General features: G+C 37.2%; 1 protein-coding gene across 2 annotated transcripts in view; it reads right to left on the bottom strand.

Annotated features, from left to right (window-relative positions):
• Positions 1 to 15,654: 15,654 nt before the first annotated feature.
• The window catches only part of LOC107295525 (janus kinase and microtubule-interacting protein 2), a 36,332-nt gene continuing 31,642 nt past the window's right edge, over positions 15,655 to 20,344 (bottom strand). For both annotated transcript variants that reach the window (XM_029285867.1, XM_029285866.1), the window contains 5 exons: positions 19,186 to 19,254; positions 18,533 to 18,610; positions 17,524 to 17,727; positions 17,053 to 17,118; positions 15,655 to 15,705 (listed from right to left, as the gene is read on the bottom strand). In XM_029285867.1, coding sequence (XP_029141700.1) covers positions 15,655 to 15,705; positions 17,053 to 17,118; positions 17,524 to 17,727; positions 18,533 to 18,610; positions 19,186 to 19,254 — 468 coding nt within the window. The remainder of the gene's footprint in view (positions 15,706 to 17,052; positions 17,119 to 17,523; positions 17,728 to 18,532; positions 18,611 to 19,185; positions 19,255 to 20,344) is intronic.

Genomic DNA, 20,344 nt, shown 5'->3' on the forward strand with positions numbered 1-20,344 from the left:
CATAGATCAGCTCCAGATCCTGTGTTATGTATTTTATCGCCTTAGCAACATACACAGCAGTATGTTCTTGTTCTAACTCTTAATAAAGTCAGAATGTTTGCATCCATTTAATTGTTTTAAATGCATAAGAGTTCATTCTGATGTATACGGGAGAAAACGTTTGGAGTGGACTTTCCCATTGTTCAGTGAGTTATAGAGAACAACATTACACATACAAAAACTGTGGAGATTTCTTTAAAATAAAAAAAAAGTTTTAACAAGGTTGTAACAATAAAATACTTTGAACTGAATCTGAACTATAAGAAAGCAAACCTGTGGGCTAAAGCGATGAATTAACCAAATCTTTGTAGTTATAAAACGTACATTCTGTTTCTCTGTTGAGCCTTTTGTTGTTGTTTTTGCAAAGTCCTCTTCAAGAGGCCTCTATTGTGGAATGGCCTGTCTGTAGTCTTGTATCATACTCTTCTACCTACGAAATGACACACTTAGCCAAAAAAGACATAATATTTTGTCTCTTTGACAACAGATGCAATAAAAGCAAAACTTAGCTGCCATCTCAGGAAGAAATGTGAAAGGGACCTTTTTCTTTTCTCAGCAGGGATGAAAATTTCAACAAAACAGCCTGTAATTTAACTCTTCATTGGAAGAAGATGAAGTTTTTATCATCCATTTCTCTTCAATTAGTATTTATCTTAGCTGACAGTTTTCATCCAAGCAGGAGCCAGGAAAGGCAAGGGGCAAGAATAGAATCCACACCCACACCCATGTATGAGGGAATTTAGGTTGGAATTGTGTGGGAAGATGTTCAGGCTATTTCATTGATGGGTATGTGATGTTTTCTGAAAATAACCATTAATTCTTTACATTCTGGAGCTCCTTTTAAACTGCTTGGAGTGACATATTCTTCAATTAGTCTGCCATGCTGGTAATACACTATTATTCAGGTGGACTGGAACGACCTCTTCTGTACTTACCTCATGCCTGTTTAAACCCCACTATGGTCAAAATGAACATTTGATCACCTAAAAATAATTCTCAGCATGCCCTCCTTGACATGGATGAATTTCTGAGCATGTTGAAAACAGTGCTGGAATCCCCAGAAGTCAGCATGGATTCATGAAGAGGGTCTTGCCACACATGCCTTCCACCGACTCTCCCCCCACCATGAATTCCCCATGCCAGTGGGTTACATGAAGTAGAGAGTCACTTACTAAAGCCAGTTGATATGACTGGTAGATTTTGCAAGTGTGAAAGGGAGTGTGGAGACTCACCTCTAAGAATATGGGACTCAGTGACAATGTTCCATGCCTGTACCTTCCACAAACTAGAGGACTAATGTGGAGTGGGGGAGGCCACAGAAGGCCTCTCCTGAGGCTTAGTTATCTGTACTTGGAAGGATGGAATTCACAGTAGTAGAGAGCCTCTGCCCTGAAGTCAAGATGAAAGGAGTATGTCTTCATCATCTGTAGCACTGCAAATTTCACGTGTCTTTTCATGAATACCTGCCCAGCTGGTAAGGCATACATCCGCTCATGGATTTTCTTCTGGCAAGATGATGATGATGATGATGATGATGATGATGATGATGATGATGATGATGATGATAATAATAATAATAATAATAATAATAATAATAATAATAATAATAATAATAATAATAATAATAATAATAAAGTTGGAAGGGACCTTGGAGGTCATCTAGTCCAACCCCCTGCTCAGGCAGGAAACCCTATACCATTTCGGACAAATGGCTGTCCAGTCTCTTCTTAAAAACTTTCAGTGTTGGAGCATTCACAGCTTCTGGAGGCAGGTTGTTCCACTGGTTAATTGTTCTAACTGTCAGGAAGTTTCTCCTTAGTTCTAAGTTGCTTCTCTCCTTGATTAGTTTCCATCCGTTGCTTCTTGTCCTGCCTTCAGGCGCTTTGGAGAATAGCTTGACTCCCTCTTCTTTGTGGCAGCCCCTGAGATATTGGAACACTGCTATCATATCTCCCCTCGTCCTTCTTTTCATTAAATTAGACATACCCAATTCCAGCAACCGTTCCTTATATGCTTTAGCCTCCATGCCCCAATGTTTTGATCACCCTCCTCCTTTGCTAGTAGCTGCATCTCATGTTTCCTAGGGATTGTCTAGACCAGGAGTAGGCAACCTTGGCTCTTTTATGACTCGTGGACTTCAACTCCCAGAATTCCTGAGCCAGCCATGCTGAGGGGAAAGGGAGAGGTTTCCAAGCTGAGCCACGCTGGCTCAGGAATTCTGGGAGTTGAAGTCCACGAGTCATAAAAGAGCCAAGGTTGCCTACCCCTGGTCTAGACTCTATGGCATGGAGCTCCCTTAATTTTCCTCACCCTCTCCTCCCTCTCTCCTTCTCCTTCTCCTTCTTCTGCCTAATCTACAAAGTGTGTGATGCACAGGCACTCTTGCAAGTACATAATGGCATTGGGATGAAAGCCTCTTGCAGAGCAATGCCTGTGATGTATTTAGCAGGAGGTTTTGAGGGGGAGGCTTTTCCTACTTGATTATTGCATCTCTTTGATCTTTCACTCTTTGAACCTTTAAATTGTGACATTACTTTTCTGCCCGCACTCATGGAAAGGGTTGGATGAGACTAGGGTTGTATGTTCACACCATTGACAAAAGCATTGCCAGATGGCATATGAAGCAGAAGGAGCATGTGGATCAGACAGACAGCATGCTGTCCCTCCTATGGTTTTAGGCATTCCCATCCTCTATCTTACAAATGTAGTTTGTTAATAAATATAGTACAAGCAGTCCCCAGGTTAAGAACAAAGTTGATCTCTAAATCAAATTTGCATGTAAATCGGAACTTGTACTTACAAACAGGTTGCCTAATGAAGTGGCATTCTCATTGTTCAAGGCAACAAATGTTGAAGCTGTATAACGTTTTCATGAACCACTGAAAACTACTGAAAATAGGCTGCATATTAAAATGTGTGGATTCAGTGGTATCCACCATTTTTAGTAATAGGCAGCTTATTTGTAAGTACAAGTTGTCCGTTAAGTCAGATGCTTTTAAGAAAGTTTTAAGTTTTAAGAAAACTCACACATATTTCTTCCGACATCAGATAAGGGATGCATTAATTTGGATATGGGAAAAAGTTAAAAAAAAAAAAAAACTACACGAAAATTCCAATTTGGATCTCACCAATGTAGGCGATGATTCACCCAAACGCATTAGACAAAACAAAGATGATAAGGTATAAAGAATTATTAGACAACCAAGGGAAGCTAAGATCAAGAGATGAATTAAAAGAATAGGGAATAACTATTGATTGGTGGCCATATACACAGATAAAATCAAAATATAATAAAGATATAGAAGAGTATGGGATAAATCGGACATCACAACAATTGGATAAAATATTGACAAATAAGGGATAACTTTTTTTAACAAAACCTTTAAACTCCTATTAGAAATTGAATTGGAAGAAGAAATAGTAAAGGGCCCAATGATAGCATGGGCCCGAAACATAGGCAGAAATATAGGATTAGATGAATGGGAAAGAACATGGAACAGAAATTACAAATTAACGTTGTCAACTGCATACAAAGAAAACCAATATAAAATGTTCTACAGATGGCATTTAGCACTGGCGAGATTGGCTAAAATATACAAAAATATGAATCTGGAATGTTGGAAATGTAAAAACAAAGAAGGAACATTTTATCATATGTGGTGGCAATGCCCCAAAGCAAAGACCTATTGGGAGCAGATTAGGAGATGGTTACAGGAAATAACAAAACAACAAATTGAACTCAAACCCGAAATATTTTTATTAGGCATAATTAACCCAAAAATCGAAAAACGACTCCAATACATATTATAACTGCAGCATGCATTGCATATGTGCAATGTTGGAAAAGGGAGAATATACCAACAAATGCAATGATTTTATGTAAGATATTAGATTGTGGTGAGATGAACAAACTTACCTCAGAACTAAAAGACAAAGAAGCTACAGAATTCTATGAGATATGGGACATGTACCATAACTGGTTAGAATTGAGGAATAAAAAAGTATGAGAAGTAATGTAAATAAATGTAAATAAATGTAAGAGATGTAGGACATAGTATTGTTAAGAAAAAAGAAAAAATGTACTGTGTATTTTGTTTGTTTGTAAAGAGAAAAAGGAAAAAAAAAGTCAGATGCTGTTAACTGGGGACCATCTGTAAATAAATACAGGAATAAATAAACAGTTTCTATAGTGTCTCATGGATCTTTGTTGCCTTTGCAGCCAATAAGTACTAGAGGTAGCACGGGGTGTGTTTGTTGACTGCCCTGCCCTGGTTTCAAAAGGCCAAACAAAGATTTTCCCAATTAAGAGGATAAAGTTTGTTTAATCATATGAGTATCCTTGATGAGTCAGTTCAGTTTTGAGCTAAACTGATCCTTTTTGGAGTCACTTTTCTTTGTTTAAGTGTGTTCTCATAGCATACTATCTTCTAGCCCCCATTAGTCCATATAAGCATGTTTGGCAACAGAACTTGAGAGTCTCTTTTTCCTGGCTAGATCATGGCTTTTGTTCTTATTTTCATGATGTAAGTGCATCATTGTCTCAGGATGAAGAAAACCATCCAGACTATCCTACATATATGTGCAAAATCCTGTGATAGCAGAGCTTATCTAGAGTTTTTTGAAGCAGCTTCAGTATGAAGGCCAATAAGGGGGCTTGGCTTATCCAGAGATGAAAATAAATAATGCATATATTTAAAGGATATAACATGGGGAATTCTGCTTAAAGTGGGATGCTTCCTTAATCCTATGTGAAATAAACCATAACTGTGATGCATGTGTTGGATAAATAAGAGCTGGGGTTTTTTTTCATTTTAACTTTCAATCTGACCCAGTTCCAAGGGGTCTCTTTCCTTCTGCAGCACATTTCATTGTTTCACTGTCCTTTCTCTGTCTCTTCACCCCTCCTTCCCTGCCCCATTTCTAAACTGAGTAGAAGAAGCACAATGGAAGCTGTTCACGGTCAGATTAGAAGGAGGTGCATTTTACTGAGCTAAATGGCTAATTCCTTCCTTGGAAAACACTTCACACATTTTCATTAACAAAAAAAGCCCTTTAGCAGCCAAAGGATCACAACTAGTTCAAGGATAAATATGTCTATGCGTGTGCGCTGTAACAAACAAAGCCCTTCTCTAAGAGCGTAGCTAAAGGCTGTAGGATGAGATAAGGTGAAACATTTTCTTAAATGTTTTCCTTTTGGTCAGTAGCAGATAATAAAGGGAAGGCCAAAGAGGGACTGAGAAAGCATCAAAGTGACTATAATGTGTGGATTATATTTTTGCAATCAAGATTGGCCTTGTACCAAGTGAGATGTTTTTCTTCTTATCTAGCCCTTCTCAGTCTACCTGACCTCCTACCAACTCATTCCCTTTGCTTGAATCTGCTGCTTGTCTTAGACTTAGGTAGTGTTGGCATATCTCTTGCGTTAGACTTTACAAGGTTGCTAACTCTTGGAGGGACCAACAGCATCTTTAGAGAAGCACACACAGTCTTTAGTGGCATTCAGCTTGGCAATAAGCCTGGGACTGTAGAGGAGGTGGGGAAGGAGAATTGATTACAAGGTAACCAGTGTGGTACAGTGGTTAAAGAACCAAGCTAGAAATTGGGAGGCTGTGAGTTCTAATCCTACCTTGGGCTCAAAGTCACTTGGGCCAGTCACTCTGTCTCAGCCTTAGCAAATAGGCAATGGCAAACCGTTTCTGAAAAACCTTGCCAAGAAAACTGCAGGGGGCCAGTCCAGCCAACTGCCAAGAGTCAAGACTCATTCAAAGGAAAAAAAGCTAAACAGGGTTCTGTAAACATTTTTTTCCTCATACTTCATATATTTATGACAGGGATAATGACTATAGCTTTGAACCCTCCCCCCCTTTTTTTTGCTAAAGATGATTAAGGTTGTATCACAAGAATATATCATTCAATCATTTTGGGGGGAAATTAAAAAGAAATATCTTTTGCACACTGATTACTTCAACTACTTAGATATGTGTTAGAGGTGTGTGTGCACATGCATGCATACATATGTGTATGAGAGACACTGTTTTCAATAGGGGAAAAGATAGATCCCCAATCCTTTCTGCCCTATCTGACTACATTATTATATATCTTCCCTATCCATTGTGGCCCTCAGGCACTATTTTTTGTTTTCTGTTGGACTCTGTTTACATGTAACTCCTAGTTGCCGAACATTGTCTGCCTCTGTTTTGAATGCACCAACCCACACATGCGCACTGCTGTGAAAAACTTGTCCTTTTCCTTTTGACCAGCCTGGCTATGAAAGGAGTGCACCACATTATATCCCCAAGCACGCATGCATACACTCACTCACCCACCCACCCACACATATGAGGTTATTGTTCCTGCCCATGATTTGAGTTACTGCTGATTCATGTTATTTATTAAAGTTCACCAACCACAACAGGGTGAAGGAACAGAGGCAGAAGGCATATGGACACAATAAAGCCCTTTATTCCACCTTAAAACAGAAGCAAATGCCTCCAAAGGTTAGAAGTTAGAAAACGATTCAGACTGAACTTTAGCCTTTTTGGTTGCTGCTGCTGTCTGTTAGAAAAGCAAAACCAAACTTCTGAGAGTGCAATTCATTAATTCCAAGATTTTATTTTCTGAAGGATGAACCACTTGGATATGGAAATTAAACTAGCGTGCCTGTCACGCAGCAGGCTTAAGTATTAGGCAGAGAAGTTAAACTTCATGTAGAATAAGTGTTTTCCCACCATCTTTTGAGACACCACAAAAATGCTGGCACTGTGTCATATGTCAAATAATTTAGGATTTGGCATTAATTTGTACACAGAAGAAAACACATTTCTAGATACAGAAAAAGAATTATAAGTATAAAACACTGGATGCACAATAAGATACCATCTCTTGATTTTCCATCCAAATCTATGTTTGCTTGACAGCAAATGGCTGCCACCTTGTGGATAGAATCAGAATCAGAATTAAGGCAAGGATTATATGTGGATGCTTAACTACTACTCTTTTAACTATCTGAGTTATCATTTTGTTTTAAAATATCATTAAATATTATATAGTAGGCAAATGTGTGAATGTCTATATTTTGAAAAACATAGCCAAAAGGATATGTGGAAAGGAGAACATATGGTTTGCTTAATCATTTTTGTAAGGCATATGTAATACACTGAGCCAAACCATTGAACTAAGCACTTTATGGTGTGAGACCAGCCATTAATGAATAATATGCATGTACATTTATGCTTACACACACGCACGCACGGACGCACGCACGCACACACACACACACACACACACACACATATGCATATGATACTATCCTCTGTGTGTATGTGTATGTATGCATATATGCATGAGTGTGTACACACATACAGTTCATACACACATCCAGGGTAGTGATAAAACAGCAGATGGTCTTGGTACCTAATGCCAAATCCACTAAAATGTTTGTTTGCAAAAGCTAATTACTTTCTTATATAAACACTCAGCAGAACTTAAAATTCTCCTTTCACTCAGGAATGTAAAATTCTATCATTCAAGCATCAGAAACTGTTTTGGATTGAATTAGGGTACTGATCCTCTAGTTTATAATTGTTTATGCTTCAAAGTTTCCAACTGTGGTTTCTTCGGTCTTTTAAGCATCTGGGATCTTTTGTCACTACAGATTCTACAAAGGAATCTTATTCATGCACATTGGGTGCACTTCTTGTACAATAGTATACCTCTTTTGTGTCCAGCAATGTGTTCAACTTCATCAAGTTGTTTTACTTAATTGAATCAGCCTAGGTTTTTTAAAAAAACAACAACATTTAGTTGGTTTAGAAACCATTGTGGTTTGTCTTCCAGTCAAAAAAAGCCTGCTGGGGCAGGAAGATGCCATTGTTTAATTCAGTGTTTCCTAACCTCCATAACTTTAAGATGCATGGACTGCAACTCCTAGAATTCCCCAGCCAGCAGCTAGGAGCTGAAGTCCACAGATCTTAAAGTTGCAAAAGTTGAGAAATATTGGCTTAATTTCTGAAAAGGAACTTCAAAGTTCACTGCTGTCCTTCTCTTAAATTTTAAAGGTAATGACTTAATGGTGAAGAAAATTTACTTAGCACATAGTCAGAGGCACACAACTTTATTATTACTTTATATATACCAGGACGCTGCCCCGATCATGCCTGGAAAAAATACAGTCCCAAGCTGAAAATTTGCTAATTTTCTGGTGATAATTTGCATGTGGTAGGAAGCAGATGGAATTTTATTGCTTTTTTGCCCCTCTGTATATTGTTCTGAATCAGGTTTTAACAATCTGTGGATAATACATCCATTAATGTAAAGTGAAGTTTTAAAAAATGCTGCAGTTTTATTATTATTTTTTATACAAACTAAAACACCAGTGGTCATTGAACCCTATATTAAATACATAAATTAAAAAATAACCATCCATAAAACTTTACATACAGTAAGGATCCTCATCTACACGTTAATACATACAGTACATATACATGGGTCCCAGTGTTTATCAAAGAGTCATCCTGCCAAATAATTTACAATTCTCTTCTGGAAGTATAGACACAAAAAGGGGAGGAAGTTATATACAAGGAGATGCAGTAGAGAAAGTAGAATTGCAATCAAATAGATTAGCACTTTCCTGAATTTAAATTCAGAGAGATAAAAAGGGGTCAGTTAGCATAGTCCAAATAGAAAATAACAGAGGAAAATACTTTGTTGGTTCACCAGAGCAATTGATTTCCAGGTGGCTGACTGCCCTTGAGAAAATGGAAATGTTACCACACTTGCAAGAAAACTATGCTGCGTTACCTTTCCATATGTCAAAAAGGGAAAGTGTGGTATTGTAAGTGTTGTGAAAAGTAATACTGCTGAGTTGCATGTGAGGCTTTTTTACTGGGTATTTGCCACTCAAATGCACACACCTCCTTTCATTTCAAAAGGCTAATTTGAGACATCTTCCTCAATAGTGACGTCAATGGAAGCCACATGGTGTTGATGCTGGAAAAAAAAAATACTGCGGAGTTGTCAGTGAAATGTCAAATTGAAAACACAAGGAGCCAGTTGTGATGGCTTAATCCATCTGGCTTTATTTTAGGAAAAATTCAGCAGGGAGATCCTTCCAGTGGGCCTGACCAGCGGGGTCTGGTGGGTTACAAATGCTTGTAGGATTAACTGTACACACATACAATGACTTCCTGTGCTAGCTGGTGCTATAGGGCCACTTTCATTAGGATGAAACTGCGAATTCACCTTCACCTTTCCCAGAAGCTTCCTGCCTCTGAAACACCCTTTTCATCCCACAAACTCCTTCTTGGAAATGGAAGTATAGTTTTATAAGAGGTAAAAGCATCCTACTATGTACACAGAAATATATATATATAATGTACACAAAAATATGAATGTATTGACATACATATGTATATAAGGGAACTAATGTTGACTTGTGGAGAGTTTGAGAGTCAGTGTCAAGAGGTGGATATTAGGCACAGATTGGGTTTCACTGAGCAGAAGGGGGAAAAAGCCCCTCCTGAATGTTCTCCATAGTAAACCTTCATGTATGGAGCTGGGGTTTAACTATCCTCCTCCACAGCTTTAATCAAAAATCTGGTTGTACATATCAGAGAAAGTGGGCTGAACATGCATTTACAAAGAACATATTGCAATACTAAAGGCAGAGCTGAGAAGATTGTAGTTCCTTCAGCATGCTAAGACTGCTCCTTAGCATTTCCTTAAGTGATACTTTTCAAAGGATGGAGGAGCAATTGAAATTAAATTCCATGGGAATAGGAAGACACAACAAGGGACAAGTGTGACAAAAGACAACAAGTCATATGCTATCAAAGCAACTCTCTTGCCCAAAACTGAAAGACCTATTTTTCCGAACTGTTAAAAGGATGAATTCTCAGTCACTCCATACAGAGGAAGTCAAATGACAAAGGCAAATTATGTACTGTATTGTATCTGATGATGATATTTGCAGAATAGAAGATTTACATGGGTGGGCATATACAAGAGCAAATATATCAGTGATATCAGCCATTATTACCTAATAAAGTTATATGTTTATATTTGGATGCAATTGCATGTTGACATGGTCCTTTTAAGAAGAATCACTTCCATCAGTGAAAACAGGTTAGTGGTCACACAAGGCAAATTTGCATGTTGAAAACACAATTGAAACATAGAGCTGGGTATTTATTTATGACCCAATCCTATAAGAAAACCAAGACATTTAAGAAATGGTAGCTGTAGCTCAAAGTCCCAGTGATATAAAGAAATCATATTGCTACATTCTAAGTTTCATGGAAGGTGTTATATAGCTGTTGAATGTTTCTTCTTTTAAATATCACATTGTGTGTGTATGTCTTTGTCTCTGTGTTTGTGTGTATACATCTTTTTTTTATTTTTTTTATTTCAGTTTTATACTGCACTAATGCTAGAGAGGGAAAATTCTAAACCAGTGTTTCTCAAACTTGGCAACTTTAAGCTGTGTGGACTTCAACTCCCAGAATTTCCCAACCAGCAAGTTTGAGAAGCACTGATTTAGACTGTCATAAGAATTCACTGTGTATATATCTTTTCAGTGTGTTGTAGTTGCCAGTATCTGGACTGAGGTGATCTATAACATTCTCTTACAAAACAGGAAATACCCTGCACACTGAATATTTCTTCCTCAATTATTTTAGAACCACAAAGGTATATAAGTCTAAGTGCTATTGCTATTGCTACATGGATAAGTTTACTTGGTTCACTTTCCTCTACTTCCCGGTAGATGGACCACAGTAACAACTACTATATCAAGTCCATGTCCTTATGGTCCTCCAGGCAGTAACAGGCAGCTTCACCAGTTTGCTGTCCTCCTTGGCAGCAAAAATACAGCAATAATATGATAACTAGCAATTAGGACCCCAAATCATATACTAAATGGTACAGGTGGCAAATAGCATACTACTATGCCTATCTCCATAAACTCTCAGTTTCGTATAGATATCAGTCGTCATGAATTTCATCCGTAGCTTCTGGGATTCCCCTGACAAAGACTAGGGAATTATAAAAAAGAAATGAAAATAAGTATTTAATTTTTTTTTACTGGAATCATATGACAATGGAGAGCAAACGGCAGATGAAAAACGTCAGTCACTAGATAGAAAAAAATTGGGGTTCGGGGGGAATATCATCAATTTTGCTGAATAAGTTATATAAATAAATTACATTAAACTGTTTCATATAGAGTTGCTCTTTGGAAACCTAATCATATTCTGCAAGGTATATTATAATAAACGCAGAAACAGATAATATTAGAGAATCCTCAAGGAACAAGATCAGTAAAAGAAGATATTTTGCTTTTCAGTACTACTGTATGCTTGTGTGCTGTGTGCAACCTACAATGCATTTTCATCTAACAAGGACAATTTCATGCCTGGACATTTCCCAGCAAGCTTTAGTTGCATGTTTAGGTCCAGAGCAGACTGGTACATGTGGAAGAATGTTCTTGAAGTTGGAGGCCAAAAAGTAACTTATCATTAAGCAATTCAAAGTTTGACATGTACCTCTTTTCTCTTTATTATATTTTTAGTTGTAGTAGTCCTATTCAATGAAAATCTAAAAGGAAGGGACAAGTTCAAAGAGAGATATAGTTTGGATCTAAGTAAGATTTTGGAATTATATGATGTAAATTTATCAAAGTATATTAAGTATATACTTTGAGACATGCAATACATATCAAAATCTTCAGTGTACCAACTGGTTGACTATAAGGGCTGAATCCTTGCCTCCTTTGGAATTTTAGAAGCAGATTTTAGAAACCAACCTGATATGTTCTTTGGTTGATAGAACAAAACTGATTACATAGACTCAACTCAGAACTGTACTTGAGAAAGAACAGACCAAGAGATTCCATTGAGTAGTCCAGTTGTCTGCTATTACCATAATTGTGTGATAAATAACAATATTTTTTCTGGATGGCTAAATACTAATTGTGTGCCCTGTCTCATTAACTTAAAATCTAAAGTATCTGAAAGATCCTGAGGGTCCCTTAGATAAATATCTTCAAGGTTTGCCTGACCCTCTAATGAATTCCCAGAGGCAAAGTCCACCAAACTACCTGTGACCCAAACAAGTGCTAGGAAAGGATGGATTTTTAAAGAGCAGATATGAAGCCAGGTATGGGTGAATATAGGGCTAATTAATGTACTTGGGTATCAAATCAGGCATGATGATGAGCAAGCAGTAGATGCTCAAAATGTTCAGCCTTGCAATCTCGGATTGGAAGAGATTTCGCTAGATGACTTCAGACCGATTTTGAGTGCTAAGCTAAAGTACACTTATAAAGATGGATGCTATTATTATTGATATGAGTTCAGGAACAAACATCCAGAAGAAAAGTAAGATTCTTTCTTTTATTTTTAAATGTAATTAAATTATACAGGTTCATGGGTGACCGTCCAACCCTTGTTGGGCGATCTATAGGGGGAATAAACATGTCTACCATATCTGGGCTGCAGATTAAAAAAAAATTCAAGCAAAGAGATGCAGAAGACACTTTGTTGCCATTTGATTGGTCGTTTGGATTTTTACAGTCCAGATGTGGTAGCCTAAGAGGAAAGTACAAATGGAAAAATTGGACAGTAAGGATTTTTGGGAGCAATAGTGGTGGGATACTAATCTCCACTAACCTCTCCTGCTGTTTTAAGTGCCCTGATCCCCTTGCCCTGAATGCATGGGATTAGTAAATGGGATTTTTTTCCAAATACAAGTCAATGATTTCAGAGGACCATGTGCATGACCAAGAAATACTTCCATAAGAAAAACCGTCAAAACTGAATGTAATACCTCGTCACCTAGAAAAGAAATGCTGCATTAGGGTACTGTAGACCTTAATGCTACTTTCAGACCTATTCTCACAAAATAAATTTGCATTTTTACTGTGCAGGCTTGCTAATCAAGAGATGTAGAAGTCCTCCTTACGATTCTTGCAGCCAGTGAAGAAAAGAAACATGATGAGGGAAAACAAAAGGCTTATTTCATTAAACACATTAACTGCTGAATGAATTAAAAGAAGAAATTTTGTGAAGCTGAAGTCTCACTAAAGGTGTTTGCTTCTTCTCAAATGCCATTGTTTCTTACCCTTCTATCCCAGTTCCTGAATAGATATTAAGCAGCTAGTTAAATTAGTGTGGCATTCTTGGAAGAATTTTTCATTTGACGTAACATACATTTCTAGCACACAGTTCTTCATGGAGGGTTTTCATAAGACGACAGCATTGGTCCTCACAAGCACTGTCAGCCACTCTCACTAGGCCTGATCATCCTTGATCCAGCAGGCAGCAGTAGGTTAATGTCAATTATATCAATCCTGTTGTCCACCCAGTTTGAAACAAAAATAAGAGTTTTTTTGTTCACATTGCAGCTGTCATTGTTCCTGAGTTTAAAAACAGAAAAAAAGTGTCCCTGTATTAAGAAAGCCAATTTTTTTTCAAATGGATATTATTGTAATGGTCCTCTTAGAACTCTAAATACTTTGTCCCCTCAATTATTGAAGACTTTCATGGGAAGTTGATGTTTTATGTTTAAAATAATACCCCTGCACAGCAGGGATTGATAGTCTGTAGTCACTTTGGTTCCTTGCCTGACATACTTTTACTCAATCTTGCTGATTTTTTTTTAAAGAAATAATCTTAGTGATGTATGCTGCTGGGATATTCTCTTCTTCCTCACAGAATTCCTTTAAGTGCAGCTGATATTGTAGCTTTAGACAGGAACTGTTAAGTAACAAATCTTGAATAATGGCTTTAAGCTGCATGGTGGGAGTGGTCTTGATTGCAGAATGTTGCCTTGTTTTAAAGTAGTTGTAAACAGTGTACTTTTTGTGGGTTTGGAAGCATCTGCCCTCTCAGGACTTTTCTGGGTTGTTGATCAGTCTGAAAAATGAAAAAAAAAAGCACTGTTGAAGGAATCTGCATTAGTGAAATTTAATTACCCTGCAAGTTCCATGAACTCTAGAGGACCTTATATTGGATTAAAATAAGTTCTCATTTATTCTTTAAAAACCGATTATTGCATTTATACAAACTTTGCTCTTGAAAGCTCAAGGATACATATCCTGGAGCTGCTACCCAATTTAATATAGGGTTGCAGAGCTACCAAAGTCACTCACTAAGCTCTGTGATCAAAGCTGCAATCTCACATTACTCCTAGAAGCACGAAGCTGAAAACACCAGCCTGCAGATGACGAATGTGACTTCGTCGAAACGTCGCCAAGACACTTCCAATTCTACGCGGGAGAAAACCCGAATAACCAAAGACCTACATACAAACACCCGCGAAAACCCCAGAAAACACACACACACACACACACACATATATATATATGACTAGTAATTACTTTAATTATTAGTCATATATATATATATAATTTTGACCCAAATCTGAACACTTCTCTGGGGTTTATTGTGTTCAGCATATTTAACTTTTTATCATGTTGAAATACACTGCTCTCATGCTTTTATTCTATAACAATAGGAAATCATTAAATACAATGAGGTACTTAAAAAACTATACTACGGTATGACAATAAATTGATTACTACAAATTACAGTTTTGTGTTTGAAAATATAACTTACAAATAACTTGTGTGAGGAAAAATAATAATATATGCACATGTACACACCATACACCAAATATACACATATTCATACAGACAATTTCATTGAGAAAGAAAACATTCCATTATGTATTACATTAAAAATAAACAATGTTTTAGATTTTTAGGTGTGTGTGTGTGTGTGTNATATATATATATATATATATATATATATATATATATATGATAAAACCAATAAATATCGATCACCAAGAGGAAAGTAATAAATAGTAAAAAATTTAATGAGCCGAGCTTTCGTTGGGCCCACCCAACATCATCAGGGCTTTAAAAGTAGCCACTGGGAAAGAGCTTTTATAAGATGTTAACAGCCTGCATCCGGCTTCTGGAACGTGTCACCGGACCCAGCTGTTCGTGTTGTATCCTAGATGCATTACCTACATCAATGCATGATGTTTTTCCATACCTCCTCCGTATTTTACCGTAAGTGTTCTCATTAACTTCAGGGGTGGAGTGAATTCTGTGTGTGGCACTTTTATAACATCTTATAAAAGCTCTTTCCCAGTGACTACTTTTAAAGCCCTGATGATGTTGGGTGGGCCCAACGAAAGCTCGGCTCATTAAATTTTTTACTATTTATTACTTTCCTCTTGGTGATCGATATTTATTGGTTTTATCATGGATTTACCCAAGAGTCGAATTTTTAGCTTTATAACTTGTCAATATATATATATATAAGTCTTATGTGTACGTACAAACACATACTTGAATTTTACTTACTAGGTGGCTGAAATTTGCTTTGATAGCTTTTGCAGAACTTTTGCTCTCTGTGTAATATGTAAAAAGCAATAGAACTTTGTGAAATATTTAACAGTTGCTCAGTTTATCCTTCCATTGCCGTCTCTAATGTGAGTTCATATATTCACATAATAACTATGCTACTTTGGAACTGAATTGGAAAAGAATATTCTGGTATCAAAAAGGAAAGAAAGAATCAGCCTTACCTTTCAAGAGGCACATTGACATCAAGGCCAAAGAATAAAGGCAAGAGAGAAGAACAAGAACAGAAACAGAAACTGCAAGAAAAAATAGTTTTAAGAGGTCAGATCCTTTTTTATTATCATAGATATGGCGTATGATTTGAAATGAAATAAAATCCAATAGACTTGGTCTAAGAAATCATACAGGACTAAAATTTAAGGCTTTATCCTACTAGCTAATCTCCTTAGTGCTAATCTAATATTAATGGCTTACGTTTTGGTGATATCATCTGATCCACAGGTGGCTGTTTTCCCCCTAGAGGAATTCCAAGTCACTTCATTGGAAGGACTCAACCCACAAGATATCCTTGTCCTTAAATTTCTATTTCCTAAGTTTCATTGAAACTCCCTTTTTGATTACATTAGTAATTTAGGGTGAATTATTTATATTTTTGCAATCAAACTTTTTTAACAAGAAAACCTAGCAAAAGGATAGCATCATGAGTAAGCTTTTGTGTTATGAACTCCAGTTTTTTATGTTTAATCACAGTGTTTAGTCTTCTCCTTGAAACAACATCCATCATGATATAAATGAACCATGCCAGTATTTTAATTTGTATTTTAAACTAAGATAAAATATTAGTTAGCTAAAATCCCCTGCATTTATTGACTGATTCTGAGAAAACAGTCTATTAAATAAAAGGGCAGATTGAAAAAAGAATATAGTACCACTACAGTATAATAATAACTATTTTAAAGCTGATTATTCTTATCACGTTCAAACTTATATAACGGTAAAATAATGGGTAAAATCTGATTTCTGTTATTTCTTTATTATTATAGTGTGATTTTAAAGGGAATCTGAATGAGGAGAGAGATTAGATTCTGATATCATTTGAAGAAAAATGACACCCAACAGTCAGAGAGAGATTGAAAACCCTTTCTGGTTAGTGGGGCACATAATTTGCCTTGGTTGTGTTCTTCCAAAGATCATCAAAAGGTCCCCATGACATCTCTGAAAATGGTGGTAGAGTATTGGTGAAGGGAAAGTTTTGCTTTGTTCTACTGTAATAGAATGAAATCCATCCATCCATCCATCCATCCATCCATCCATCCATCCATCCATCCATCTACAAAGCCCTCCTGGATTAGAATACCTAAGAAGAAAATAAAAATCACCAGAATTTATTCATAGTACTATAGTAATATAACATTTTCCAACCAGATCCCTTCCAGTTATTTTATACTCTTATAATCCACAGCTAGAAAGGCCATGAAAATTGGAAATTGCTGGAAATTACTGGAACTGAATAGTAAAAGTCTGATTCAAGGACAGTTGACTGAGAAATGGCTATGCTAAAATAATTAGTTGGAGCTCCTAGAGTTATAAAATAGGAAATTCTTAAAAGTATTGATTTTTTTTAAATATGTAAAACAACCAACCTTTTCTTCCAAATCCTTTATCTGCCTCTTCTGGATGTCTGTTTTATCTTCTAAATCTCGGATCCTCTAGAAACAAATTGAATATATCCATAAATAATCAAATAAGTGAAAACCCTCATGTCTTATGAAGTCTGACTAAAGAAAATTCATTTAAAACTAAAATTCACACCTATGAAAAATAAGTATCTAATTGCATGGGTTTTAGCCTTGTCCAGGCTGAGAGACAAACTTGGCTTCATAATTAAGTGAAAGGATTTCACTTTAACATGGAGGGAATGTGGCCTGATAAAAAACTTGATTAAAATTTTTTTGATTAAAATTTGTATTTACACGTTCATTGCTCTCTAATATGAGCCACAATCTTTAATAATTATTTAACCATTTCCCTCACATTTTATCTCAATAATAAATACAATGGAATCCATATATAAACTGAACCTCCCTAATGTTTTTCTATACCTCGAACCTCACCTGATGTGCCTGTTGAAGCAATTCCATTCTCTCTTGAAGGATCTGACAGTCATATTCTCTGCTTTTTCTCAGCATTTGCCTTCTCAATTTCTCTACAGCAGTTCGAAGTTCTTCCTGCTGTTTTTCACTCAGCAGTTCTCCAAACTTTATCACTGTTTCTTGTTGCAAAGCATTGTAAAGGGTAGCCTCAAGCTCCTGGATTCTCTAAGCAATAGCATAACAAAAAATATGGAAGGGGGATACAATCTGGTCAAAACTATCTGTTTGTCTCTGTACGTATTTTAAATCAGAACCAACTAGAATTAATAGACAATAACTATGCTATGTATTTCCCTCAAACGCAGCATACTACATTCAACGCCTCAAATCTGATGATTACTAATAGCTCCATATGACATCTGAAAGTAAACTTTTTTACTCCCACTACCTATCCTCCCTCCTTTTCAGGACATACCATTGGTTTTTCTATGCATTCCAATGGTAAATAAAGCTCTGTGTGGACAGTGCTTCACCCTGTTGAAGTTAACATGCAAAGTGCTATGCCTTTGGGAGTGGAAATTCAGATATTCACTGGAGCTCTCAATTATGTAAGGAGTACAAAAAGTAGTCTGACACATTATTTCATAGAAAGTTCTCTCTCTCTCTCTCTCTCTCTCTCTCTCACTCACCCTTCTGTCGAGGTGGGGCCAAGTGACTGGATACAGCTGAGCGTTTACTGGCTGGATGCCCTTTCTGAAACCTACATGGAGTTGGCAGCACATATTTTCTCTTTGTGCCCTGATAGAGAAACATCTGATGCTGCCTAGGACTGAACTCTCAACCTCCTGAGAGTGAGATGAGCTTCTTCACCATGTCTCTTTCTCTCTTATCTAACAATCACATTAATTTGGAGTTTATTTTAACTAAACTCACATGAGAACATACTACAAGCCCATGCATTTACCGCTGGAGTGCAACAAACTTGCATTCTGAAATGTACTTTTGTTTCCATCCTTGGCTTTCAAATTACCATATAGGCTTGATCAAGAGCTTGTTTCCTGTAGTCCAGTTCTTCTTCCAGATAACCTTTTATTTTACAGAACTGCTCCTACATTGAATGACAGTTTAAAAAAAATACCTTTATTATTATTGAAATAAGAAAATATATACAGATAATTCTTGACTTATGACATCAACCAAGCCCAAATTTCCATTGCTAAGTAAGGCAGTTATTAAGTGGGCTTTGCCCAATTTTACGACCATTTTTGCCACAATTGTTAAGTGAATCACTGCAGTTGTTAAATGAATCTGTAATCATTAAGTGAATCTGGCTTCCCCCATTGACTCCGCTTGTTGGAAGGGAAGGTTACAGTTGGTGATCCCATGACCTGGGGGACAGTTCAACTGTCATAAATACATGCCAGTTGCCAAGGGCCCAAATTTGGATCACATGACCATGGGGATGCTGCAATGCTCGTAAGTGTAAAAAAACAGTCATATAAGTCACTTATTTCAGTGCCATTGTGACTCCAAATGGTCACTAAACAAATAGTTGTAACTCGAGGATTATCTATAATAATACTCAGACAAAATCAAAGCAAACTCCAACAGGCAACTAACAATAAGCATAGGATACAGTAAAAACTGCCCTTGCCCCCACTCCCAAAAGATTTTCTTTCCTACCATGTCACTTTCCAATTCCATCATCTTCTGGTGCAGAGCTGCTTCAGCCCCCTCAATCTGCTGTATCCACTAGGAGGGGGAAAAAGGCATTATTAAGTCCCAGTCCCAGTTCGACTTTCAGGACTATAATATTACCAAAAGTGCTGTCTTTCTGTTTCGTCAACTCAGAGAGTAGAATTTTGACTGAAGTTGCTTATAGCCACTTGCTGTCAGTTGATCATCAAGGAGAAGAGAAATGAGAAATGAAATCTGACTACTTCCTCTGACCTGGAATTGAAACGTATCTCCAGATCTATGATGGCTAGTTACAGTTGAGGAATGTCCTGTACATGATCAGAGGTGTATCATTACTACCTTTTAGGTCTCAGACCTGAAAATATTTTCTAAGCAAAGTCTTGGCAAGTCTTAGGCCAGTGGTTCTCAACCTGTGGGTCGGGACCCCATTTGGGGTCGATCGACCATTTCACGGAGGTCGCCAAGCAAGGCTGTCTGCCATTTTTTTTGTCCGCCATTTTTTTGTCTGCCATTTTTTCCCCCTTTTCCGGCGGGTGCCTTACCTCCCTTGGACTGGGCCAGCTGGTGGTCGGCCTGCTCCATCTCTGCCGCTTGCCAGCTACGCCTCGGCCGGCTCAGGGGGCGAAACCACGCATGTGCGGTGCTTCTGGGCAGGGAAAGTCCTCGACTTATGACCAGTGGGTAGTCCTCGACTTACAACCGGTTTAGTTCTCGACTTACGACCGGTTTAGTCCTCGACTTACGACCGGTTGGGGTCGCGGCATTAAAAAGGTTGAGAACCACTGTCTTAGGCTAACTGTATGCATTTATTCATTTTTGTGGCTATTTTTGTCTTTCCAAAATATTTATTTTGTTTTGTGCTGCTATACTACTGAATGCTGACCAGTTTGTATTATTATTTAAACATATACAGACTTGGAGCCATCAGAGATATCTGTCCTCTGTTTAAAATACAGATTAGTGTACATTATTACAGCATGCTTCATGCTATGCTATTTTTCATAATTTCTCTACTTAAAAGACAAACCCAACTAGCTGGCATACCTAAAGTATATCATTACTTACTCTGTTATTATTCTATAATAAGGCTTCTCTAGACAAAGAGTTCCTATATCTAGAAATGTATCTATATAATTAAATACTA

This window comes from Protobothrops mucrosquamatus, unplaced genomic scaffold, assembly GCF_001527695.2.
Source record: "Protobothrops mucrosquamatus isolate PMUCROS unplaced genomic scaffold, P.Mucros_1.0 scaffold2373, whole genome shotgun sequence".
Classification (NCBI taxonomy): domain Eukaryota; kingdom Metazoa; phylum Chordata; class Lepidosauria; order Squamata; family Viperidae; genus Protobothrops; species Protobothrops mucrosquamatus.